Source organism: Dasypus novemcinctus, chromosome 4, assembly GCF_030445035.2.
Source record: "Dasypus novemcinctus isolate mDasNov1 chromosome 4, mDasNov1.1.hap2, whole genome shotgun sequence".
Taxonomy (NCBI): Eukaryota; Metazoa; Chordata; class Mammalia; order Cingulata; family Dasypodidae; genus Dasypus; species Dasypus novemcinctus.
Window position 1 is genome coordinate 163,761,054 of NC_080676.1, and position 23,980 is coordinate 163,785,033.

Consider the following 23,980-nt stretch of genomic DNA (forward strand, 5'->3'; position numbering starts at 1 on the left):
CGGGGAGGAAACAGGCTGGAGCTGGACGGGGCGAGGCCCACGGGTACACTGGGCGACAACTCAGGGACTGGGTTGACCGTGCCCGGAGGCAAAGCTGGCAGCGGAAGGAGCCTTGCGGCTCTCAGGTGCTGAGAAGAGGTGGTCTCCCAGCTGGGGGCTCAGGCCTCGGGAGAGGGGCGCAGGCTGCTTCTCACCTAGGAATGCAAGCCAACCTGGAGGCAGCTGGCCAGAGAGGCCGTGCCCCGAGGGATGACGGAGGAGCCGGCAGCCACGTGAGGCGGTAGAGGTGGGGTGGGGAAGTGGATAAGGGGCGCGGCAGGTGGGAGCCAAAATCACTGAGCATCAGAGACACTCCCGGAGCAGTTCTGGGGTCCACTGGGACCCTCGGGCATAGCCCTCACCTTATCCCCTTATCCATGTGACACCATTTACCAGACACTGCCACCTGACGCTCTCCGGAGCTCCTCTTGACTTTCAGAGGATTACCAGTTGGAAAACTGGTACAATTGAAACAAATTCTCTAAATTGTGTCAAAATCCACAGGGCACAGCTATTGAGTTTGAGTTTAAAAGAAGTTCTCAAGTTCTTTCTCGGGAAGTATTTATCACATGAAGCTCAACTGCATACCTTGGGGCTCGTCCTGATACCACAACCTCGGAAGAATCCCTTGAAATTCTCCAAAGCAGAGAAAAATCTCAGTGAAGCAGTGATAGGGCCGCACCTCAGAATTTCACCTGACTTGATGATATTAACTGCTCTTTATATCTAACATGCAAAGTTCTGCTGGTGGCATTTTTAAGATAGCAGAGGTTGTGGCATGTACCGGGTGGTATTTTCATTACATCGCAGTCGAGTTCACTTTAGGGCATTTTTAAACAAAGAACATTTTACTCAAATTGTGGGCGGTAATTGGGTGCGTTGGCAATCTTCAGTGTGGATTGGCCAAGTCCAGGAAAATGGTGAAATTGGAATTCGGGGCACAGATTGGGTGTTGCCCAAGACTGCTTCCCGTATTGTTTGCTCCCCGGTTTGCAGGCACAGGGCTGGGGAAGCCGACAGCTTGGGCCATTGTGCTGGTGCTGTAACCCAGGCTGGGTGGTAGCTTCATCTGCTGACTTGTTCCTGGAAGTGTAATCACAGAACTCTAGAAAATGATGCATACATGGAGACAAAACACACCCAAAGAGCAACCAGCTGCGGGTGAGAGGGAAAGCAATTGTCGGAGCAACACAGGTCAGGAAGGGGCGTCTTTCACTTCCTCTGTCGAAATGGAGTGCATGTTCAGTTGCCAAACCTCAGAGAATGATCCAGATGATAGAATTAGCAGCCAAGGATTTCAAAATAACTGTGATACAGGTGTTTAAAAACGGTAAATGATAGACAAGATGCATGCAAGGAGGACGCATTACAAGGGAGAGTTAGAATCTACAAGTAGTCAAATGAACATTCTGGGAGTGCAAATACATTTTTGAAATCAGTATTTTTCAGGTGGCTTTAATAGTAGACTGGGTACAGCAAAACATATGATTAATAAGCTTGAAGGCAGATCGATAGAAAATATCCAATATGACTCTCAGAGAGGAGGGAGTAATGGAAAAGCAAAACAAAATACAAGGTAAGTAGGACATAATCAACATAGGTGCAAATGGAGTCCGAGACAGAGAGAGACAGAGAGAGGCAATATTTGAAGAAATAAGAGCCAGATATTTTCTAAATCTTGTTAAAGATGGCAATCCACAGATTCAAGAAATTAACTAAATCCAAGCAGAATGGATAAGTTTTTAAAAATCTAAATAAACAAAGCTATGAACTATTATCTTTCATAAGTGATTTTAGGAAAATCACAATTATGTGAAACTAAAAATCACACTCCTAAATAACCAAGGGGTCAAACCAGGAACCACAAAGGGAATTAGGAAATACTTTGAGATGAATGATAACCAAGACACAACGTACCAAACTTACGGGATACACTGAAATCAGTATTTAGAAGGAAATTTACAGCTGTAAACATCTAAATTAGAAAAGACCTAAAACCAATCATCTACTGTTAGAGACTAGGAAAAGTAAAGCAAACTAAACCCAAAGCAAGTGGAAGGAAGGAAAAAATATTCAAGTGGAAATAAGTGATTCTAGCAAGGTTGTAGGATGCAAAGCCTATGTATAAAATCAATTACATTTCTGGATAGTAACAACAAAGCTTCGGACAATGAAATTAAAATGTATCATTTTCAATAATATCAAAATCATAAAATATTTAAGAATAAAGCTAATTAAATATGCAGGAACTTTAGACCAAAAACTTTACAACACTGCTGAGAAATTAAAGAAGATATAAATACATGGACAGATATTCTATATTCGTGGATTAGAATTTTTGTTGTTAGGATGTCAAGTATCCCCAAACTGCTGTACAGCTTCAAGGCCATCCTAGCCAAAACCGTAATAGGTTTCTTTCTTTCTCTCCCCTCCCTCTTTTTTTGGTGACAAATGACAAGGTGATTCTAAATTTAAATGAACAAAGGCTCCAGAAAAGCCAAAACGATCTTGAGGAAAAACAAAGTTGTAGGACTGACATATTCAGATTTCAAGACTAATTTGGAAGCCACACTAATTAAGCTGTTGTGAGGGCAGGCAGATAGACCAATGGACAAGAATAGACAATCCAGAAACACACCTGCCCTGCCCCCATACATGGTCATGTGGTTCCATCAAAGTGCCAGGAGAATTCAACGGAGAAAGGACAGTGTTTTCAGTAACTTGCTGGGACAATTGAATAAGCAGATGGAAAACAGGCACCTTGACTTCTATCTGTCACCATGTACAAAAATTAATTCACTCTGGCCTGTTGACTTTAATATGAAAACCAAAACAATAACGCTTCTAGATGAAAATATAGAAAACGTTTTCATGTTTTTGTGGTAACCACAGATTCTGAAGGAAGATATACAGCCAAAAAAATCCCACAATAACATAAAAGAAAAAATTGGTAAATTGGATTTCATTATAACTAAGAACTTCTATCACCGAAAACCCTGTTGTGAATGTAAATGAACAGGCTACAGACAGGGAGAAGAGATTCACAATACATATATGTCACAGAGGGTTCAGATCCAGAATATAGCAACAAATCCTACAAATCAATACGAGAAACAAAACAAACCAAAAAAACCTATTGAAAATGGGAAAAAGGTGACCAGGCACAGAAATGCAAATTAAAACCTTATGATGTAATCACCACACACCTATTAGAATGACTCAATTAACAACAAAAATCTGACCATAGGAAGTGGGTCAAGGTTGACAAGCGATTGGAACTCTCTTCCATCACTGGTGGGACAATAAGTGGGTACACTTGGAAAACTGGCTGGTAGTACTGACTGAAGCTAAATACATTCTTACCCCACGATGCATCAGCTTCACTGTCATGGGTACAGCCTACAGAAACGAGTGTATTTGTCCACCAGAAGACGTGTTCCACAATGTTGCGAGCAGCTGTATTCCTAAAAGCCCCAAAGTGGAAACAGCTCACCGGCCCGCCAACAGCAGAATGGAGCGTAAATTGCAGTGTAAAAGAACGAACTACAGATACATGCAGCAGCATGGATGGGCCTCAAAGTGGTGATACTGAGTGAAGAAGTCAAATGTGATAACCGCCCTTGGAGGCGAGTTATGTGAAGATCAAGAACAAACAATTGCAACCAGAGTTACTCCTGCCTCGAGACGTAGGAGCGGATGGGAAGAGGTGCAGGGACCATTTGCCCATGATGTGAACGTTCTCTAGCACCATCTGGGTTGCTGATACACAGCTGTATGCATGTGTCAACTTCACTGACCTTTACATGAAGATTTGTCCACTTGGGGAGCAGAGGTGGCTCAAGCAGTTGAGCGCCGGCTTCCCACATGGGAGGTCCCGGGTTCGGTTCCTGGTGCCTCCTAAAAACAAAAAAACAACAAGCAAAGAAATGAAAAAACCAGCTCAGAGTTGCTGATGTGGCTCAGTGGTGGAGTACCAGACTTCCTACATAAAAGGTCCTGAGTTCAATCCCCAGCCCCAGTACCTAAAAAAAAAAAGATTTGCGCAATTAAAACAAGGAAAATCTTCTCATAGGAAAAAAATTAAATGCAGTCTTTGGTGCCAGGCTGGCTTGCTTTGAAACTGAAATTGGGTGGGCTTTTTTGCTGTGTGACCTGAGGAAAGGTGTATAACCTCCCTGTGCCTTCTATGGAAAATAACAAAATAACAGTGCCTGGCTCATGGAATTGTGGTGAGGATTAAGTGAGTTAGTGGATGTGAAGCTCTCAGCACAGCGCCAGGTCTCTGGCCTGCCCTCCCGAGACATTGGGCCTTGGTGTCAGGTTGTCACTAAACCAGCACCCTTTTGTTTTCCCCGCTTTGCAGCAATCATCATTGGCTAGAGCTGCCTTTAGGTGATATTTGTTAGTTATTCTAGACCTTAACTGGATGATGCTTGATTTACCTTTAACTATTGCTTTACAGACCCTGGCAAAGTTCAGATTTTGCTATATTTTCAATGTATGCTGCAAAACATCAATTCCAGAGGATATGTCTGCAAATGCAGAAGCTACAAGCTGACCCAAAGTGGGACGTAGGTCAGAGCTTCGCACTAGGTCCACCCATGGGCAGACAGGTGGGGGGTGCGTTTTTATGCCTAGTAGCCTGGGAAGGCCCAGAGCTGCCCTTTAGTAACCTGCTCTCTCACTTCCTGTTTTCTGCAGTAACAATTACATTGGGCAATATTAATACACCTCTGATTGCATCATGCTTATTTTAAAACCATTCTCCTGGTGGCAGAAAACAGAAACCGAAGCAGAGCTTATGGTCTGGGGGTTTTACGTGTCTGCAGTGGTGAAAGTTTGGCTTTGGTTGCACATCAGAATCTGTTCCTCATGGACTGCACAAGGGTCTCCTCCTCGTGTGACCGCTTTGCGGAGGACGAGCTCCCTGGGAAGTGCTTACACCTGAGTCTGTGGGTGAGTCACTGACAAAAGGCTTTTTAGTAAAATTATATTTTGCACTATCAGTGTTTGGAGCAAAGGTAGCTAAGTAGGTGTAGGACTGGCTGTAGCTCAAGCAAGGTGTAAGTCATGTCTTCTAGTTAGGGCAGCAAATAATAATTTGTGATTCAGCTGTGATGTAAAGGGTCTGTGATTTCAATCAGTCAATCAACAAATATTTGCGAGGCAGCCAGGAGCCAGGTGCTGGCTGGATGCTGGGGTCCAGTGAGAACGCGTTGAGCCTTCCCCTGTCCTTCCCGGCCCCAGAGACCAGTGAGGGCCCGGCAAGGAAGGTACAATCCCAGCCGTGTCGGCTGCCACCGAGAAGCAAGGCTCCTCGTTGCTTCCTATGGAAACGCCGTAACCTGCAGGTGGTCCCAACCGGGCGGCTCTAACAAGAGAAGGAGGCAGGAAGCCAGGTGCCCTAAGGTCGGTTCCTTCCACCTGTGCTGCTCTCCTGGCTTGGGGGGGCTGCCGGCAACCTCGGCCTGCAGGCGCCTCCCTGCAGCCTCGGCCTTGTGGTCTCGGGGTGCCCTCTCCGGGTCTGTTTTCTCTTCTTCTAAGGACGCCAGTCTCGAAGGCCCACCCTAAACAGTGCGACCTCATCTTCGCTTTCACGTCCCTTGATCGCATCTGCTAAGACCCTGTGTCCAAATGAGGTCATGCCCTGAGCCCTCTGAATGTTGGGGGACACTATTTAACCCCCAACACTGACTTAGGGGCTCCCTTAGGTGCTGTCCACCCGTTTTTCCTTGCAGAGCTTCCTGGCCAGCGGGTCGGCGTGGGAAGCTAAGAGCGGAAAGGTGCTGGGGGTGGGGGGAGGTGAGCCGCGGAGGAACTGGGGGGCAGGGGAGGGCAGGGTCCTGGTTTCACGAGGTGCAGAACCCCACCAGGAGCCGCGGGCCTCGCTCGCTTCCTTCTCCCAGGGAGCCTGAAACACCCCCTCATCTTCAGCTGTCACAGTAGAGCTCTTTATTCCCATTTTACCGACGAGGCTTGCGGCTTGGTGAGGTCGAGGGATTCTCCCCGCATCCCAGACGGCTGGCGACTGGCTGGGGTGCACCCCTGGCCTTCTGCTTGCAGACGCCTCGGGAGCCGGGCTCTGCTTGCACACGTGCCTCTAGACATGCCCAAGCATCTGGACTGTGGCGTTTTCTCTTTGGTTTTGGGGCCACCGTCTCACTGCCTTCCTTACATAGATATGCTGCTTCTTAGCAAAGCAGGGTCTGTCCTCACTTTATCAAGTTCACAGTGGACGAAAGACACGTCCGTGCTGGGTGGCCCCGTGCATTTGGTGCCGCATGCCCAGATGCGCCCTGGGCCCCGTTTTCTCCTCACCCTCTCCCAAAGCTCCCCGACTTGTGCCCTCGCTCCCCACAGTCTGTGCCGTGCCTCGCCCCTGCCCTTGGTCTGGCCCGGTGCCTCCACTTCCAGGGCAGCCTCACTCAGGACTGTCTGTGACTGCTTTTTTTTTTTTTTTTAATAACTTCTAATTCTGAGATAATTGTAGATTCAGGTGCAGTGTGTGATCCCAAGTATGCTCTACCCAGTTTCCCGCAACAATTTCATTTAGCAAAACTACAGTCCAACATCACAACCACGATGTGGACGTTGATAATCAAGATACAGGATGTTTCCATTCCACAAGGGCCCCCTATTGACCTTTACTTGCCAAGCCCTTGGACCTCCTGCCCCACCTCCCCTGCAACTCCTGGCAACCACTCATCTATCTCCATTTCTGTAATTCTGTCATTTCAAGAAGGTTATGTAAATGGAAACACACAGTATGTAATCTCTGGGGATTGGTTTTTTTTCACTCAGCTTAATTTTCTGGAGATCAACCAGGCTGCTGTGTGTATCAATAGGTGGTTCCTTTTCATTGCTGCATAGTATTCCATGCTATGGATGGGCCTCGGTTTATTTAACCATTCACTGCTTGAAGGACATCTGAGTTGGTTCCAGTTCTTGGCTATTATGAATAAAGCTACTTGAAGTGTTTGTGTATAAGTTTCTATATAAACCTAAGTTTTCACTTTTCTCAGGAGTACAATTGCTAGGACGAATAGTAGTTGCATGTTTGGTTTTGAAAGAAACTGCCAAACATTTCCAGAAGGGTTGGACAGTTTCACATTCCCACCAGTAATACACAAGTGATTCAGTTTCTCCACAGCCTCACTTTTGATGTTGTCACTGTTTTTCATTTTGCCATTTTAATTGATCTTTAGAGATATCACATTGTGATTTTATTTTTCATTTCCCTAATGACAAATCATATGTAACATCTTTTCATGTGTTTATTTGCTCTTTGTATATCATCTTTGGTGAAATGTCTGTTTGTGTCTTTTGCCATTTCTAATTAGATATTTTACTTTAAATGTTGAGTTTTGAAAGTTCTGGATACATTCTATATACTAGTCTTTTTCTAGATATGTGGTTTGCAAATATTTTCTCCTGGTCTGTAGCTTGTCTTTTCATCTTTTTTACAGTGTTTTTCTCAAGGCCAAAGCTTCTATTTTGATGAAGACCAATTTATCAATTATGGATCATGATTTGGACGTCAAGTCTAAGAATTCTTTGCTTGGCCCTAGATCCCAAAGATTTTCTCCTTTTTTTTCCTTCATTCATTTTGAGTTAGTTTTTGTATAATGCATGAAACTTAGGTTGAAGTTTATTTATTTTTTATCCAAATGCTTGTCATTCATTGAAAAGGCTATCTTTCCTCCACTCAAGTGCTTTTCAGGCTGTCCCTTCCATTCTACTGTTGGCATCATCCATTGAGGTTTTTATTTTTTGGTTATTGTATTTTTCAGGACTAAAATTTCCATTTCCTTCTTCCTCACATCTTCTGTTTCTTTGCTGAGATGGTCTGTTTTTTATTTGTCTCAACTATTTTGTAATTGGTCAGTAAAGCATTTTAGTATGACTGCCTTTAAATCTTTGTCATCTTCAGTGTTTACATTTGTTGTTTGGGTTATTTTTTTCATTCAGATTGAGATCACCTGAGTGATTTTTATTTTGTTGAAAGCTAGATTTGTTGGGGGTTATGTTATGAGACTCCAGATATTCTCTAACTTTCTGTTTTAACAAGTTTCTCTGATATCACTCAGGCAGGGGGCCAGGGAGGGGTGCTACCTGCTCTTGCCAGGTAGGGTAGAAGTCCAGGTTCCCCACTGCTGACACCCAAGGGGTCCTCCTCATTACCGCTGGGTGGAGGTGGGAGCCCCAGCTCCCCACTCAGCCTCCACCGACACCCATCTGGCCGGGAGGCTCAGCCTGGTTACTGCTCTGCCATGGCCTCCACATGGCTCCACCAGCTGGTGGTGAAGGTCCGGCCTCTACTAGACCCCTGACAGTGGGGAGGGAAGGGTGCTCTCACCACTGCAGGGTGGGGTGGGATTCCAGACCCCTCCCAGCCTTATCTGATAGCGTTTGGCTGGGGGCTGTCTAAGCTCCTTCTGGGCTGGCTGGGGTGGAAGTGGGGCCGTGATTTTTTCCTGTGGTGTTTGTCTGGAGTAGAGCAACTATTGTCTAGCAATTTTCTGTCTTGCTACGTTGCTCCTTTCCTATTCCTTTGACTACAGAGAGCAGTCTTTTGTCGGGGCTTTTTTTTTTTTCTTTTTGGTCTGAGCCCATTGGCATTTCCAGGTTGTGGCTTCTTCAGTCCCAAGTCTGCGATATATGAAGGTGAAAGAAAACCCAGGAAATCACCCCTGTATTGTTCCTTGCGTCTTGAGGCCTCTGACCACTCTGCCATCTTCTCTCTACCTTTCTGAGTCTTCCTAGGTTTGTTTTCTATATATTGTCCAGGGTTTTTAGTTGTAATTAGCAGAAGGAATTGGGAAAAATATGTCTATTCCATCTCCCCAGAGGCCTGTCCTGTGAGTTTTAGCCAATTGAACTTGGGCTTCTTGCAAATGTCTCATCTCTTGAAATATTTTTGACCTATTCATGCAACAAATACTGAACCGCTGTTAAAAGTAAAAACTGGACTCAGCCAGGAGGCACGAGACCTGGGCCCTTGCCTTGGCATGTGGCCCCAGGTAGGCGAGCACCTCCCAGAGCCCCCAGGTCCTTATTTTCCTGCATCGGGATGACTTATGGAGATAATTCCTGATTTTAATTTTCTCTGCCCTAGATATTTTCCCCCTCCTCCCTTAAAAAATAACCACACACTTTGGTTTGGTTTTGTTTTGAATCGAGTTGTTTTTCTCTTGCCTTGGGGAATTTCGAGTTCCTGGTCCCTGGGCAGAAGTTTCGAGGCAAGCAGGAGATCGTCCCCTAACCCAAGTTTCACTTTCAAAAGCCTGGGCTGGAGGAGAGGAGCTGAGGTTCTCAAGGGGGAGGTGGGGGTTCCGTTGTGTTTTCCCAGAGCTGGGGAGTGCAGCTGCGGGGCTCACAGACGCCAGGTCAGCCCAGATGTCTTGGGGAGGCCAGAGGACTCCCGCGGGGCGAGACAGGATGCCGCACACACTGACGATGCAAGCCGGGGGGGCCGTGGAGCAGGGCAGTCAGATCCGTGCCCGGGCCACGTGTGCCGGCCTTCGCGGACCCGAGGCACGTCGTCTGCCTCTGCACACCTGCACCTGGGAAAACATCTGTGACGCCCCAGGGATGGGACCCGCCTGCAGGGCCCTGGGAATGAGGGTTACAGGGCTCCCCGAACCAGTTCCTCCTCTGGCTTGGTGCCACGCGAGACAAGAACCGCCTGGAGGTGCTGGGTTGAGAATCTCCGTGGGGAGCTGAGGCATGGGCAGGGGCTCAAGCAGTCGACGGGGGAGATGAGGGGTGCCAGGTCCATCCGTGAGCTCTCGGTAAGGATTTTCTCATGACCTGGGCTTGGGTCCCTGACGTTCGACTCTCTCAGGCTGACTGTTGTGAGGACGAATTCCTGCTACTTCAAGGCCAAAGGCGCCGCGGTGGCTCCCGTAGCGGGCGTTACAGCTGTACTGACCGGCACTGTAAAGGCACAGCGTTCTGGGTGTTTTCAAACAGCGACTCCTTCAGTCCTCAAATCAGGCCTCGCAGGGGGCCCGGCCCCTCCCCACTCTGCAGCCCACCGCCCGAGGGCCCCGCGTCAGCACTTCCCACCCGCCCGAGGGATTCAAGCCTCAGGACGCCTGGGTCAGGGGCTGCGAGAGGAAGGGGCGCCACTTTCCCCGTCTCCCAGCTCGGCCTCCCCCCGGTGGGCTGCTCTCTCCATCCTCAGCCACGCCTACGGCCAGGGGACACGCGCCGTGGGGCTCGTCAGCCCCCAAAGGGACAGAGACCTCTCCCTCCAGAGTCCAGGGACGTCCCCGGGGGCGCTCCGAAGGACCACGGGATCCAAGTCCTCTCCAGAAGGAAGGAATGTTCTGGTCGGAGCTGAGGGCGAGTTGGGTCCTGGGGTTGGCGGCGTGGAGTTGGCAGCGGGCCGCTCCTCCGGAGAAAGTGGCCCTCAGTGCCCACAGCACCAGGTATCGCCTCGCTGGGACCCGCTCCCGGTGTCGGGGACTCTCGGGTACGTGTCCGGAGGAGGGCTCCAGTTACTTTCCGGTGTCTGCCTCGGAGCCTCCTAAGCTTCAAGTCTGAAGGTCAAGCCGTGGCCAGATGCTATCTACCCTTCCTTTGCTTGAAGACATGGTTTTCCAGATCTTTCCCAGCCACGCTTTGTTACATGTTAGTGGAAGGAAACAGAAACAATCTGTCATACTTAACTTGCCTCTTCTTAACTTACTTTATGAAATACTTGATTTTTTTCCTTTCCCTTGGAAACATCCTCATGGATCTCATCTTTCCATCCCTGCCTTCGGGCATTTCCCCTCTGCCCCCCTCTGCCCTGCACCCCTCCTCCTCTCCCTCTGCACCCCCTTTCCTCTCCCTCTGCCCTGCACACCTCCCTTCCTTCTCCCTTCCCTCTGCCCCGCACCCCTCCTGTCTCTGCCCCGCACCCCTCCTGTCTCTGCCCCCCTCTGCCCTGCACACCCTCTTCTCTCTACCCCCCTTTGCCCTGCACCCCTCCTCTCTCTACCCCCCTCTGCCCTGCACCCCTCCTCTCTCTGCCCCCCTCTGCCCTGCACCCCCTCCTCTCTGCCCCCCTCTGCCCTGCACCCCCTCCTCTCTCTGCCCCCCTCTGCCCTGCACCCCCTCCTCTCTCTACCCCCCTCTACCCTGCACCCCCTCCTCTCTCTGCCCCCCTCTGCCCTGCACCCCCTCCTCTCTCTGCCCCCCTCTGCCCTGCACCCCCTCCTCTCTCTGCCCCCCTCTGCCCTGCACCCCTTGCCCCTCTCTCTCCCCACCTCCTGCTCCTGCTTTGCCTTTGCAGACCTCCAGACAGGCTGTGTGTGCTGGTGGAAACCAAGGGGTGCCGGGAACGCTGCTTCAGCGTCGAGACTCCTGTCAGCTCCGTAGGGAGTGGGGGGCACCCGTAGATTGGAGGCTGATTCCATTGAAGACAAGCGGGCCGGCAAGCAGGAATCAAGCAAACTAGCAACGAGAAAATCTATTTCTCTAAAAACGTCGAGGAAGACAGCGTTCGCATTTGGTGTGTGCGCCTGGCCACACCCGCCGCTTTCTCTTTGACATCTTTTGTCTGTTTGCTCCGCTTTTCCATCCTTTCCTGCCAAGGGCTAAGGCGCGCTTTGCCCTCGCACCTGCCCTCACCTTTAAGGAATGGCTTCTTCCTTCGTCCCCTGCCCTCTTCCTTCTCTCTCTAAGGGCAGCCAGGGCCTGAGTGGACAGAGGTGGAGCAGGGCCAGGGACCCCTGATTTTCTGCTCCCACCCTGTGGAAGGACCAGAGAAGCCACCCACCCGGGCAGTCCCCCTGAAGGCGGGTCTCCAGGTACCTCCGCTAACGAGCGATTGTTGTTTGCAGCAGGTGGTCTGGGGCCCCGGGACCAAGCAGGGTGGGATTCAAGCCAGCCCTCTGTCCCCCTCCCCGAGTCCCCGCTCAGCCCCTCCTCCATCAGCCAGGGGAGGCGGCTGCTCCTCTTTCCTGCCTCCTGCTGTGGCGCCGTATTCTGTTTTTAATTGCCTGGAAACTGTTACCTTCAGAGCCACAGCTCTGCACTGGCAAAATCCAACACACCCGCCCCTCACTTAGCCCCTAACTTGGCGGAGGCTCTGAGAACGAAACCCCATAGACCTGGGGGTGGCACCAGATGCCAGGCACCACGGCAGGGAGGGGAGCTGGGGGTCTCCTTTAGTGTTTTTGTTTCCCTGCAGGAAATGGAGACCTGTGAAATGGGCGAGTTGGTCCCTGGCCACCTGGGATGTGGCAGCGTGGCGGGGCGGGAGGCCCCTTTCCACTGGGGGCTGCGTCGCCCGGACTGGGCTGGGGAGACACAGGGAGCTGGGCGGGGTCTGGGCACGTGGCCTTAACAGCTGCAGAGCCCCACAGAAGCCGCCCCCAGGCCCTGCCCGGGGGGCTGGGGCCCGCAGTGGACGGACTCCTGCCCGCAGGGGGCTTCCACTCTAGAGGGGCGTGCGGGGCGGGGAACACCCTACACTGTAAGTTAGGGGGAGCGCAGGCTGTCGGGGGCATAGTCCCAGGGGCAGGTCCCCAGCACCTGGAGGGCTGACCCTGGAAGGGCAGGCGTGTGCTGAGGTCACGAGGCCCGTGCGCCCAGTCTGCCTCGGGTGAATTTCCCCTGAAAGACCCGACAAGGGTTCCTCTGGCCTAAGCAAAGGATCACCTCTGAACCGTGTCGGGCTTCCGGGGCAGGCTGGTCTAAAGGGGAGCTTCATCTTCAAGTCTCTCCCTGCTCTCTCCATGTCCCTCCCCTGGCTGTCCATCTTTCCGTCTACGTCGCTACCACGGCCTGCTGATCTGTGCATCTGCTGTGTCCCAAACCAGGCCCCAGGGCAGGGCTTTCTCTGCTGTGTTCACCCCTCTGTCCCCAGCCCGGAAGAGACAATCTCTAAGCACCTGCTGAGCACGCAGCCAAAATCATCTGCTTTGGGCAGAGAGGTGGCCAAGGGGGGTCCACTGCGGTCATTCGGGGCTGTCCACCCTCTCCCCAGAGAGGCCTCCAGGGCAACCTGATGGAAGCCAAAGAGTTCAGATGCCAGGAGGCTGATGAATGAAGGATGCAGGAAAGCGGACTTGGCCCAGTGGTTAGGGCGTCCGTCTACCACATGGGAGGTCCGCGGTTCAAACCCCGGGCCTCCTTGACCCGTGTGGAGCTGGCCCATGCACAGTGCTGATGCGCGCAAGGAGTGCCCTGCCACGCAGGGGTGTCCCCCATGTAGGGGAGCCCCATGCGCAAGGAGTGTGCCCCGTAAGGAGAGCCGCCCAGTGTGAAAGAAAGTGCAGCCTGCCCAGGAATGGTGCCACACACAAGGAGAGCTGACACAAGATGAGGCAACAAAAAGAAACACAGATTCCCAGTGTCACTGATAAGGATAGAAGCGGTCACAGAAGAACACACAGCAAATGGACACAGAGAGCAGACAACTAGGGTGCGGGAAGGGGAGAAAAATAAATTAAAAATAAATCTTAAAAACAAAAAAAGGACACACTCCTTACAAGTCATCTCAGCCTGCCCGGGGGGGGGGGCGGGGGGGGGGGCTGGAGAGCTATGGGGGTGTCCCCAAAGGTTTCTCTGGAGGGACCTGGAGACCTTAGGACCTCTAGGTATGGGGCAACCCAAATTGCCAAGCAGCCTCGCCCCGATGGCCAGCTAGCGGCAAAAGCTCGCGCTGGCCGATGTGCAGCCCCACCCCAAGTGCCCTGGGATGTCCGACTGACGGGTACCCGCCCTGGCCAGGCACCAGGTCTCATAGCTGAGGCCAAATCCTCAGCGTCCTCAGAGGCCATGTGGCCCAAGAGAGAGAAACTGGGTATGTCTCAAAATGGGATTTGGGGGAGAAATTGCAAACCAGTCAACTGAAACGACATAATATTGTGATGAAAGTAAATGTGGTCGATTTGCAATTAGGGCAAATGATCTGCTTGCCCCCAAAACAGTGGATTGGTGGCACCGAAGCCCTGGCGGTCAGTGGCAGGATTTAGACTGTCCTGCCCAACACCTTCTGGTGGTTTGAGTGAGGGGCCACTCAGTGAGGGAGGGGCTACAACCACCAGCCAGTGCCCCCGCTGGGAGGACGCAGTGTCCAGAAAGAGCTTCCTAGAGAAATGTGAGGCCAGAAGTGAGGTTCAGAAAAACCAGGCGAGCATGGCCGTGATGGGGGCGGCTGGACAAAACAGTGGTTCTCTTTCCAAAGACCCAGCTGTTCCCCTGGCTGAAACTTCACCACCCGCCAGCAGGGTGACGCCACCTCAGAAAAGCCAGTGCCGGCTCGGGCTGTGTGGGTAGAGGTAGAGGGTCTGGAGGGGGCTGGTGGCCTCTCCCTCCCTCCCTGCCCTGATCAGACATAAGAGAAGTTCGGCTTTGGACCCCAAGTCTTGCAAGGAAACCTGACCTCCTGAAACGCATCCAGGGAAGGATAAGCAGGGAAGGCCGTCTTCTATGAAGGGATGTGGGAAAGACGGGGGGGGGGGGGGGGGGATTTGCTCAGAGAAGCTCCCGGCACTCTCCTTGCACAGCCGAGGGCCCGTCATGCAGAGGATGGGGCTCCAGACCCCAGAGTGGCCCAAGGGTCGGGGCGTCCCATCAGGCTCAGGGACAACGTCAAGTACTTAGTGACAGAACTGCAGCTGCTGAGGAGGGGGCGGCTCCGTGTTAGAACGTCCCAAGCCCAGCCTGACCGCCCCCTGCTGGGTGATGTGACAAAAGCGGTGCCTGGAGGTACAGCCCCTGGATTTCGGTGCCTTTAAGTACAGGCCCCCTACCCCGCTATTTCCTTCTCCACAGCCCCGGTGGAAAACAGGTGATGGGTCTGTCCACTGCAGGTGACACTGTACATCGAAGGCACTCAGCTCCATCATGCCTCGCTTCCCCCCTTCCTGTGAGGGGTCCTGGGTGGTGGGTGTGAAGGGGTGGCCTAGCTGGAAGAGCCTGGCCTCCTTTCTGTCTCCAGCGTAAGGAGGAAGACAGACACTTCCCACATCTGGTAGTGGCAGCGGTGTTGGGGGACCCCAGTGTGGCGCGGTGTTGTTGGGGTCCCACTCCCAGTGTGAGGGTCCCAGCCTGCAAAGCATTGGAGGCTGAGCGGGATAAAGGGCGCCTGTCACCACGGCGACCACGGGGAGATGGACCCCAGGTCCCTTCCGCCAGTCCGGGCCAGCTGAGAGGGCACCCTGGGTCTTGATCCCCAGGTTTTAGGGTGCACTGCTGCCAGGCCGGTTCGGGGCCCTGGGACATCGCGGGCTGCAAAAACGAGACTTGCCTTGTTTGGGGGGCGGGATGCGCTGGAGGGGCCCCTCTTGTCTAACTCCAAAGGAGACGGAGAAAGGAAGCCCCTGCCCTCCGTCCTCGCTCCCGGACGCCCCCACGGGCCGCCCGCCCTCGCCGGCCAGGAGCCCTGGGGCCGCCGCTGTCGCCGGGAGACCCCGCGGGCTCCACCTGCAGGGGTGCGCGCCAGGCCCGGGGGAGGGGCGCAGGCCTCGGTGGTTCTCCGGGGAGAGGGGCCCGCGACCCCCCGCGGGGGCAGCACACCTGCCCGGAGGCCCCGCCCCCTGCGCGCCGGCCAATCGCGGGCGGGGGGCGGGCCCCGGGGCGGGGCCGAGCACTCGCCGGAGCCCGCGAGCGCAGCCGCGGCCCCGCAGCCTCGTCCCCGGCGCCGCGTCCCCGCCGCCCGCAGCCTCGTCCCCGCCGTCGCCGCCGCGCCCCCGGGGCATGGCCTGTCTGATGGCCGCTTTCTCGGTCGGCACCGCCATGGTGAGTGCGCGCGTCCTCCGCCGGGGGCTGGGCGGGCTTTTGCGGGCGCGCAGGAACCCCGCCGAGACCCGCAGCGGCGGAGCCCGGACCCCTCTCCGCGCTCGCGCCGCCGCTCCCTGGCAGCGCGTACTCGGGGCGCCGACCGGGGGTTCCCTCCCCACCCCCGGAGAGGCGCCGGCCACCGGGCGTCTCGGGAGGCTACTCGGAGCGCGTGCCGGGCGGGAGGCCACCGCAGCCCACAAGTGGGCATATGGCCTTGACCTCCTCGCCCCTGGGTGAGGGGCGGGGGTCCCGGGCGCCCGCAGCGCGCAGGGAGGGGCCGCAGCACGAGCCCGAGGAAGGGTCGCGATCCCCCGGCGCGCGCGGCCAGGGGCTTGGGCGGCAGGGACTTCCGCGCCACCCTCGGGAGCGCCGGGCAAGGTCTGGGGGAACAAAAGAGGGAGCTGCCCCCCGGGAGCCAGAGCCTGCGCTGGGGGCTACCTAGGAGGGGGCAGGGGGCGGCGAGCCCCCCGCGGAGGCGGGCGAGGGGCGAGCCTGGCTTCCCTGGAGACCGCCTTTCTGCACCCTGGAGAGGCAGACCCGGGTGGGCGCAGAGGCGCGCCTCCCTTCTCCCGAGGGTGCCAGCTGGGGAGGGGACCCCGGGGACCGGCGGGGTTCTGTGCCAGACACGGTGCCCGCAAGTGCTTTCCCGAGCGATGCGCAGGAGCCGCCGCCTCTGTAGCCTCTCCAGCGACTCACGGTGGGAAAGGGGGACACTAGGCGGGCCAGCTCGGCTGTCCCCTCGCAGGGACCCCCTGCACCCCCTCGCGCCCCAGGGCCTCTCCTTTCCAGGCCCGGCACGCCAGCATCGCAACGAGGGACCGTGGACTCGGTTTTAGGTCATCTCAAGTAGGAAAGAAAGTATTCGGGCCTCCCCCCGGGGTCCCCTGCCCCCTGCATGGTCCATCGCCCCCTACCTGTGTGTTTACTATGCGCCGCTTACTTCCCACAGGCCCCCGAGCGCGGCGCCCACGGGGTGTCACCCCGTCCCCCCCGCATTTCATTTTTAGCATCCTGTGTTTGAAGTCAGCTGGGCTCGGCAGGAGTTGACCGACAGTTACCTCTTGCCTGGAGCTCGAGAAAAAAAATGAAAACACTCCCGGGGGTTCTGCGCATGCTCCCTTCTGCCGCCCGCATCCTCTCATTCCAAACAGGTTACTGTAGAGCACAGCGAGCCCCGCGGCTCGTGGTTGTGTGATGATGTGGTGTCACCGGAGAGAATGAGGCTGGGAAACACGGTCAGACGTTGGTGGAGGCGGGGACCCCGCGGTAGGGGTCTCACCAGGCACTTCCCATCTGGGGGAGCCGTCGGCCGTGCCACCCGGCTTCCTGCACCCCAGAGGTGTTGAAGAAACCGAAGAGCCCATCTCCTCCCGTGATATTTGTTTTTTTTTCTTTACGGTTGCACATTCCCTTGGGAATTCCTTTTACGCTCGTTCTTCTAGTTGCGATTTCTAAATTACGTCGATATTGGAAAACTAGGGAGATGATTGTTGGGTTTCAGTAGACAGCATTCCAGACCTTTTAGCCGCGTGGGTAACTCTCGAAGTCCTTTGGATTTGTGCCTATGGAAAAGGAATGGATCTGAGTGTGTTCAGATGTAGATCGTTCTTTTAGGTGTAGGTGCTTGATGGCTTGATCTGGCCCTGCCCATAGAGACACTAAAGGCGGGGCTCGTTTTTTCAGGGAGTTAAAAAAGTTCTATCCCAGCGTTGACCCCCCGCTTTTGGCCCAGGCCTGGGGTTGAGCCCAGCTTCCAGGCAGGGACCTGGAGGCCCCCAGTGGGGCCGCAAGGGGACGGCAGGCCTCTCACACCCGGACGGGGGGTCAGCGGTGACCACGGTCAGCGCTGGAGTGCCCACGAGGGGCCCGCGCTTCTCGCTCACTTAGGAGCTAGCGTTTGGGTATTTTCCCACAGCGGTGGCCTCCAGACTTCTGGGTCAGCGTGCTTTCCTTGTAGGTGCCCAGGGCCGCAAGGCGCCAGGGAGGAACCCACAGCCCACCCCAAGGGCCCACTGTCTGGGTGGGCACCCAGGCTGCCATTGAGAACCAAGAGAGAAGCGGGAGGGAAACTGGCCGCAGCCTGGGGCCCACGGTTTCTTCCTCTCACTCTGCTTCCCTGGAGGAAACAGAGTGACCTTATCTCACAATGCCCCGGGGTGGCCAGGTGACTGTGGGGGACCCTCCACACTCCCCCCCCCCCCCCAAACAGGCATCTCTATTTGCCCAGCATCCAAAGGGGGCACCCTGTTCAGTGCCCAAGAAAATGTTCTCACAAAACGCAGCCAGGCAAAATCCAAAGAGCCTCTTGGCACCCGCATCCACGAATGAGCTTACTATTATTTACATTTTATTATTTATCATGCAGCACTAATTGTGCGTGGGGGGCGGGGTGTCAAAGACAATGCTTCAGTGAGGAGGAGCCGGCACAATGGAAGGAAAGCAGGGGGAGGGAGGAGGTGTTTGTTTTATCTTTAATGAGCTCAGGAGGCTGAGGCGAGGGCGCTGTAACCTCCACTGCCTGCCACCCAGGCCGACAAGGCCCTTCCAGAGAGCCGGTCTATTTCTGGGTGACAGGTTCGTCTCAGAGCACCTGTTTTTTCCTGACTTCAGTAACGGGGCGAGGCCACCCAGCAGCCACGGAGGGCCGGTGGGTAGCTGTAGGCATCGCTCTGGTGTGGACTTATTGGGGGTGAGGTCGTGGTATGTCCCAGCTCTGGTGTGGATTTCCCTGTGATGAACAGGGCAAGGACGAGCCAGGGTCACCTAGACCTGCCCGGGGAAACAAGCCGCGTTCAAACCCAGAACAGGAGTAGGTTGTCTTTTGCCGTTGTCGAGGGGGCCGGGGGAGATTGGGGGTACAGACTCAGGACCCCCACAGAGCTGGACCCCCGCCTGGCTGCTCACTACCTGTGAGAGCGTGGTCAAGTCGGGTGATCTCCCTGGGCCTCAGGTCCCTCCTCTAAATGGAGATGGCAGTTGGGTTGTGGAGGGAAGTGGGGGAGAAATATGTTGAGTCTGGAGTTGAATAGGCACGTCGTAATTGCTGAGCAGAGAGCTGGTGTGTATAATCATTTACCTAGTGCGCAGGAGGCATTTTATTATTTAATACATTAAATAGTGAGTACTTGACCCTGCCCCCCTTCTCCCTCTCACTTCCCATCAGTTTAGTCACCCACTTTGTCCTATGGGCCTGTCCACTTGTCTCCATCTCCACTGTCACCAGCTGGTTAGAGCCACTGTCACCTCTCTACCGCAGCAGCCCCCACCCTGCCCCCCGCCATTCCACAGTGCTGCAAGAACCTGCCCTCAACCGCAAATCTGGCCCCGTTATTCCCAACCTTAGATCCCCCCCTGGTTCCCCAGAGACCTCCAGATCAACTCCAGCCCCCTTAACAAGGCTTGCAGGCTCTCGGCCCCCAGAACCATTTGCCTCACTAGTCATCATCTTACCCCAAAGCCCCTCCGCTCCCACCCTCCCCACCACCCCATGTCGGTGCTTCAGCCCCTGAACCTCGTTCCAGTCTCTGGATGCTCTACTCTCACTTGCCACTGAGCCTTGCACATGCTGTTGGCTCTTGTGAACCAGCAGCGTGCTTGCCCTCTGCCGTCTCACCTCGTTCATCTCGGCTTAGATTTTATTTCTGTCCTGAAGCCTCACCCCCCAGTGTCTGCGCTGTGTGAGACGACCTTTCCTCTGCATAGTCTCACCGTAGTCCTTGAGTACTAATTACCTACTCTCTCGCCTGGGGTCTGATACAGAGGCAATGTCTGTCGGTCTAACTCTGACCCCAGGCTTAACTTGGTGCTCAATTTATTGAATGAATGGGTGAATGCATGGGTGAATGAATGAATAGTTAAGCTTCGAACGTGTTGGAAAAGTCAGACTCTCATTGAAAAGTGGCCAGGGGCTATATTTGAATTATCAGAAGACTCGGAATCCCCTGTGCCCACCTCTCCCCATCCCATCTGTGTTTTAAATATTTGAAAATGTGCAGTGACAAATTTTTGAACACTTAAATACAAAGATGGACATAATGCCAGCTCTTACAGAATACAGTTCTGTACCCCTCAAGAGAACATTCTAATGGGGGTTTTGCTTTTTGACCGCTTGAGTTGCTGGGGTCCTATGGGGATTTATTTTTGGATGATCTTTATTTTTTTTAGAAACAATAATGATCAAAGCTAGCAACTCCAAAGAAATACATAACAAACCTGTGAGAAGAAAACAGTACTAAATGGTTCCTTTTTAGGATAAACCCACACTGTAGTGTCTCCTCGATCCTGAGGTCAGTTGGATAGCGTGAATTACAGTAGATGGTTATTCCATGGGCTGCCAGGCAGACTGCCTTTCACAAGTAAGGAAATGTGCGACTGCAGGCTCCTGCTTTTGGACAAGGGGGACTTTCTCTCTTGCCTCAAGAGGCAGCTAGAAGTGCAGTATAACACATATTCAGCCCAGGGTTCGTCTGTGTTTTGGAGGTACCTGAATGTATTGACTCAGTCAAGGTTGCCAAGCCATTAGAAAAGGATATTCCTTTCTTTGCATAAATACTTTTGGTTCTTGGCACATCTGTTACAGTTCAATTGACTCCCAATGGAGGCTTTAAAAGCCAATGCTCGCTATAAGATATTAGGCCCTCTCATCATACAAAGGGAAGAACATCTAGCCGTTTTGCTGATGGTTCCACCTCTGCTCTTTACTTGACTGTGGGACTTGGAGCAGGCTCCTTAATTGTTTGTGTCCCCATTTGTGTCTTCATCGGTATGAGAAAAAAATATCAGCCTTTCCAACATTCATTACTATTATGAAGATGCACTGAGAGAATAGAGTTACAAGAGATTTGGGAATTTTTTAAGTAGAATACAAAAGACCAACCCTAGAAAATCCAGCAGTTCAAGTAGGGCTGTTGCTCTTGAGAATTTTTTAGGCTCTTACACAGGGAAGACACTAAGATAACTCATTTTAAATGAACTTTTATAGTTAAATATTTTTTAGGAGGTCGTAACATGCCTTTAAATGAAGCTTTTAACTGAGCGGACTGTAAATAGATAATTTTTTATGGTGGTCGGTGTTTTCTTCCTCAAGGCAAATGATTCATTTGTTGCAGTCTTGTGATTAAATTTTATACTCCAAAGGAAAATTTGCACATCACTTGAACATTTTATCTTAAGCATTTACCGAATAGAAGGAAAAAAATGACTGATAGAAATGAGATTGCTTTAGATCAGCATCTTTCTTTTCATGCCAAAGGCACTCCTGGAGTTTAAGAAATGTTGCTATTAATAATCAATGACCCTGGGCCTGATGGCAAGTCTCTCGATGCTCCTTCCCTTGATGTAGCTTCTAACGTAGCTTGTTGCTTCCTCCCTGCTTTTCCAGAATGCCAGCAGTTACTCTGCAGCGGTGACGGAGCCCAAGTCCGTGTGTGTCTCAGTGGATGAGGTGGTCTCCAGCAACATGGACGCCACGGAGACAGACCTGCTGAATGGACATCTGAAAAAAGTGGACAACAATCTCACGGAGGCCCAGCGGTTTTCCTCCTTGCCTCGCAGGGCAGCTGTGAACATTGAATTCAAGGATCTTTCCTACTCTGTTCCTGAAGGGCCCTGGTGGAGGAAGAAAGGTAGGGCAAAAGACTGCTTTGTTCATTAAGAAATGGAAGGATCCAGTAGAGGAAGTAACAGGTGACCTGGGGAAAATCCCAAGCTGGGTGGCTGTTGCGTGGATAGTTTATGGAATGGCTCTAGGTCCCATTTTCCCAAGAGGTTGAATTAGACGATCTCAGGTTGATTGGGTTGATCAGATAATCATCAGGTTGATTTAGATTATCCCAAGGTTCATGGTAACTCTAAAGTCCTTCACATTATGAGGAATAACTAGCCGGAAAAGACATAGACTGTCACACACTTTGACCAGTGTCAATGTATGCTTGTTTCTGGGTCAACTTCCATGGATGCTGATGGTTAATCTTTCAAGATGGAACCATGTTTTAACATTGCTAATCCAATGGAAGACAGGTGTTACCTCCTGAGTTTGAGATGTTAAAAAGTAGCCAGTGACCTCCCTGGAAACCAATCATTTACATTAAAGATCTTGAAAGGACTCTTCAGTGGTTGGTGGTGGTGGTGGTAGGGAATTATAAACATAAATTAACTGTTTTAAATGAGCCATGTAGATCAAAATTGAAGAAACTGAGAGGGTTGGAACTCAGGAGTTCTCTGAAAAGGACAGGAGTTTGCCACAGGCTTGCTCCATGTTAAAGGGGTGGCAACTGGCAACTGTAGTTTGAGTTTTCTCAGTTATTCCTTTCCCAACTCTAGCTATTCAAAGTGCGTAGAGTTAATGTCTCCCTGGGCTGGTATTTTCTTTTCCGACCTGACCTATTGCTTCCTGTGGAACTTATTCCTCATCTCTTTCTGCTTTGTGTGACCGTCACCTGTCCAAAAGTGTCTCAGGTGGGGGGGTGGGAGCTGATTGGCAGAAGACATATTAGACATCACCTGGAACTGATGGTACCTTGATTCTAATCCATGATTTAAAGCAACCTGAAAATCTAGGAAAAAGTTGAACCTCAGGTACTACTGGAACTTAAATCTAGATTCAACTCTTTCTTTTTGAAGAAGATCAAGATATGCCTTATAATTTTTAATGAAGTTTTAAATTTTCCTTTTTTTTCTTGTTTCCTATTCCCTTCATTTTCTTTTCCTACTCTCTTGAAGTCTAAGCCTTCAGGACCGTTGGCATGGGCACTCTGCTCTTGGTTGTAACCACCGTTTTAGAACCTCAATAAACTGCTCTCTGGAAACTGCAAGCCCAGATTGGTTGTGGATGATTTTATGCCTATGTTTGCACAATAGATCTTGTACCTTCTCAATGGCCCATTTTATAGCATTGTTATCTGATACTTATATTTTCAGAGTCTGCCAACCTGTTTTGTTATGAAAGAAATTCTGTGTCAGGCTCAGGGGTGGGCCTGTTGGTTTGAGCCTGTAAAAATATCACAGGATTACAGCCTTGACAGAACAATGACCCAAGAAACCAGGCAGACCTTAGTTTGTTTGGCTTGGTTTGTCTATAAGTCTACTCACTGAGCCAAACCTGTGAGCACCATAGAACGACTGCTGTCCATCTGTGAAGTGTGACCTTAGAACCACTGTCAGGAGGGTTGAAAACGCTTGGATAGGTGTCCCGTAAAATGGAGGTGGTTTGCAGTGCAGAAGTGCAAGCGTCTGCAAACTGCAGCAGAATGTTGGTTTAAAATCCAACACGTAACGCCTGGCATACAGCAAGGACTCGGCCAGTGTTTTACAAGTGAAGAAAATCACTTCCTAGTTAGATGTAGGACCTGTGAATTCTACATTCTCTGAGGGTTAAAACTGGTCCCATCAACTGTCAAAGTTAACCCACAGCTGGTGGCTAACTGATTTATGAGGGAGGGGTCACGGGGCCCATTCTTGTCCGCCCTTCTTGGATGCGCGGCACAGATGCTACAAGATTAAGGCACTTGCCCTCTAGTAACCTGTGTGGATTGCAGGAGGGAGGAGGAGGAAGTGGGCGCCGAGGGATCTTCCCGTGAGTCAGAGATAGTTAGAGCTGCAGGACATGACCAGTCTGCTGCGCCCCAGTTGCTGGTTTCTCAACAAGCGGGGCCTGGTTTTGCTGTCTGGCTTCCCCTTCTCTGCAGCAGCAGCAGCTGTGTCCAGGTTCTCCCCTCCTCCCCTGTGGTTTCCTTCCTTCCTGATACCTGAAGTACCACGTCTGTGCTCCTGCATAGACTTGGGATGGAAAACAGTTGTCTACCTTCTCCAGGAAAACTGAGCCCAAGACGGGGACAGGGGCTGGAGTCTGCTTCTGAGCTGGGGTTGGAGCTGTGGTTTCAAATGCTGTGCAGAATGACACCGTGGTGGCCTTGCCAGCATGGGGCTCTTCCTGGAGCTTTGGTTGCCCACTGAGGGCCCTGTCTTCTCTTGCTCCCTGGCTTGGCTCCCCCATTAGGCTGGAGGTGGCAGCCAGGGAAAGCTAGAGTTTTCCCCGGTGAGGGGAGTTAGTTGCAGGTGCTCCCCTCGGTGCTCACTGCCCGCTCATCACCAGTTCTCTCTTGGGTGCTACCCCCAGTTGACTCTGAACTTGGGTAACATATTTCCCCAACTAATAGCCTCC

At 52.4% G+C, this 23,980-nt stretch overlaps 1 protein-coding gene and 1 long non-coding RNA gene across 5 annotated transcripts in view; one reads left to right on the plus strand and one right to left on the minus strand.

The window, feature by feature from the left end:
• Positions 1 to 401: 401 nt before the first annotated feature.
• LOC131278311 (uncharacterized) lies at positions 402 to 16,880 on the minus strand. The gene is made up of 3 exons (XR_009185659.2): positions 16,734 to 16,880; positions 3,837 to 3,936; positions 402 to 1,122 (listed from the first exon to the last, which is right to left on the minus strand). It is a non-coding gene; the product is annotated as an uncharacterized lncRNA (long non-coding RNA).
• ABCG1 (ATP binding cassette subfamily G member 1) overlaps positions 4,823 to 23,980 on the plus strand; it is an 84,436-nt gene continuing 65,278 nt past the window's right edge. For 2 of the 4 annotated variants that reach the window (XM_058296282.1, XM_058296283.1), the window contains exons 1-2: positions 15,630 to 15,777; positions 21,200 to 21,443. In XM_058296282.1, the coding sequence (XP_058152265.1) occupies positions 15,736 to 15,777; positions 21,200 to 21,443 (286 nt within the window). In that variant the 5' untranslated portion in view covers positions 15,630 to 15,735. Of the gene's footprint in view, positions 4,996 to 15,629; positions 15,778 to 21,199; positions 21,444 to 23,980 lie in introns of those variants that run through there. The other 2 variants (XM_058296280.2, XM_058296281.2) reach the window with 2 other exon arrangements.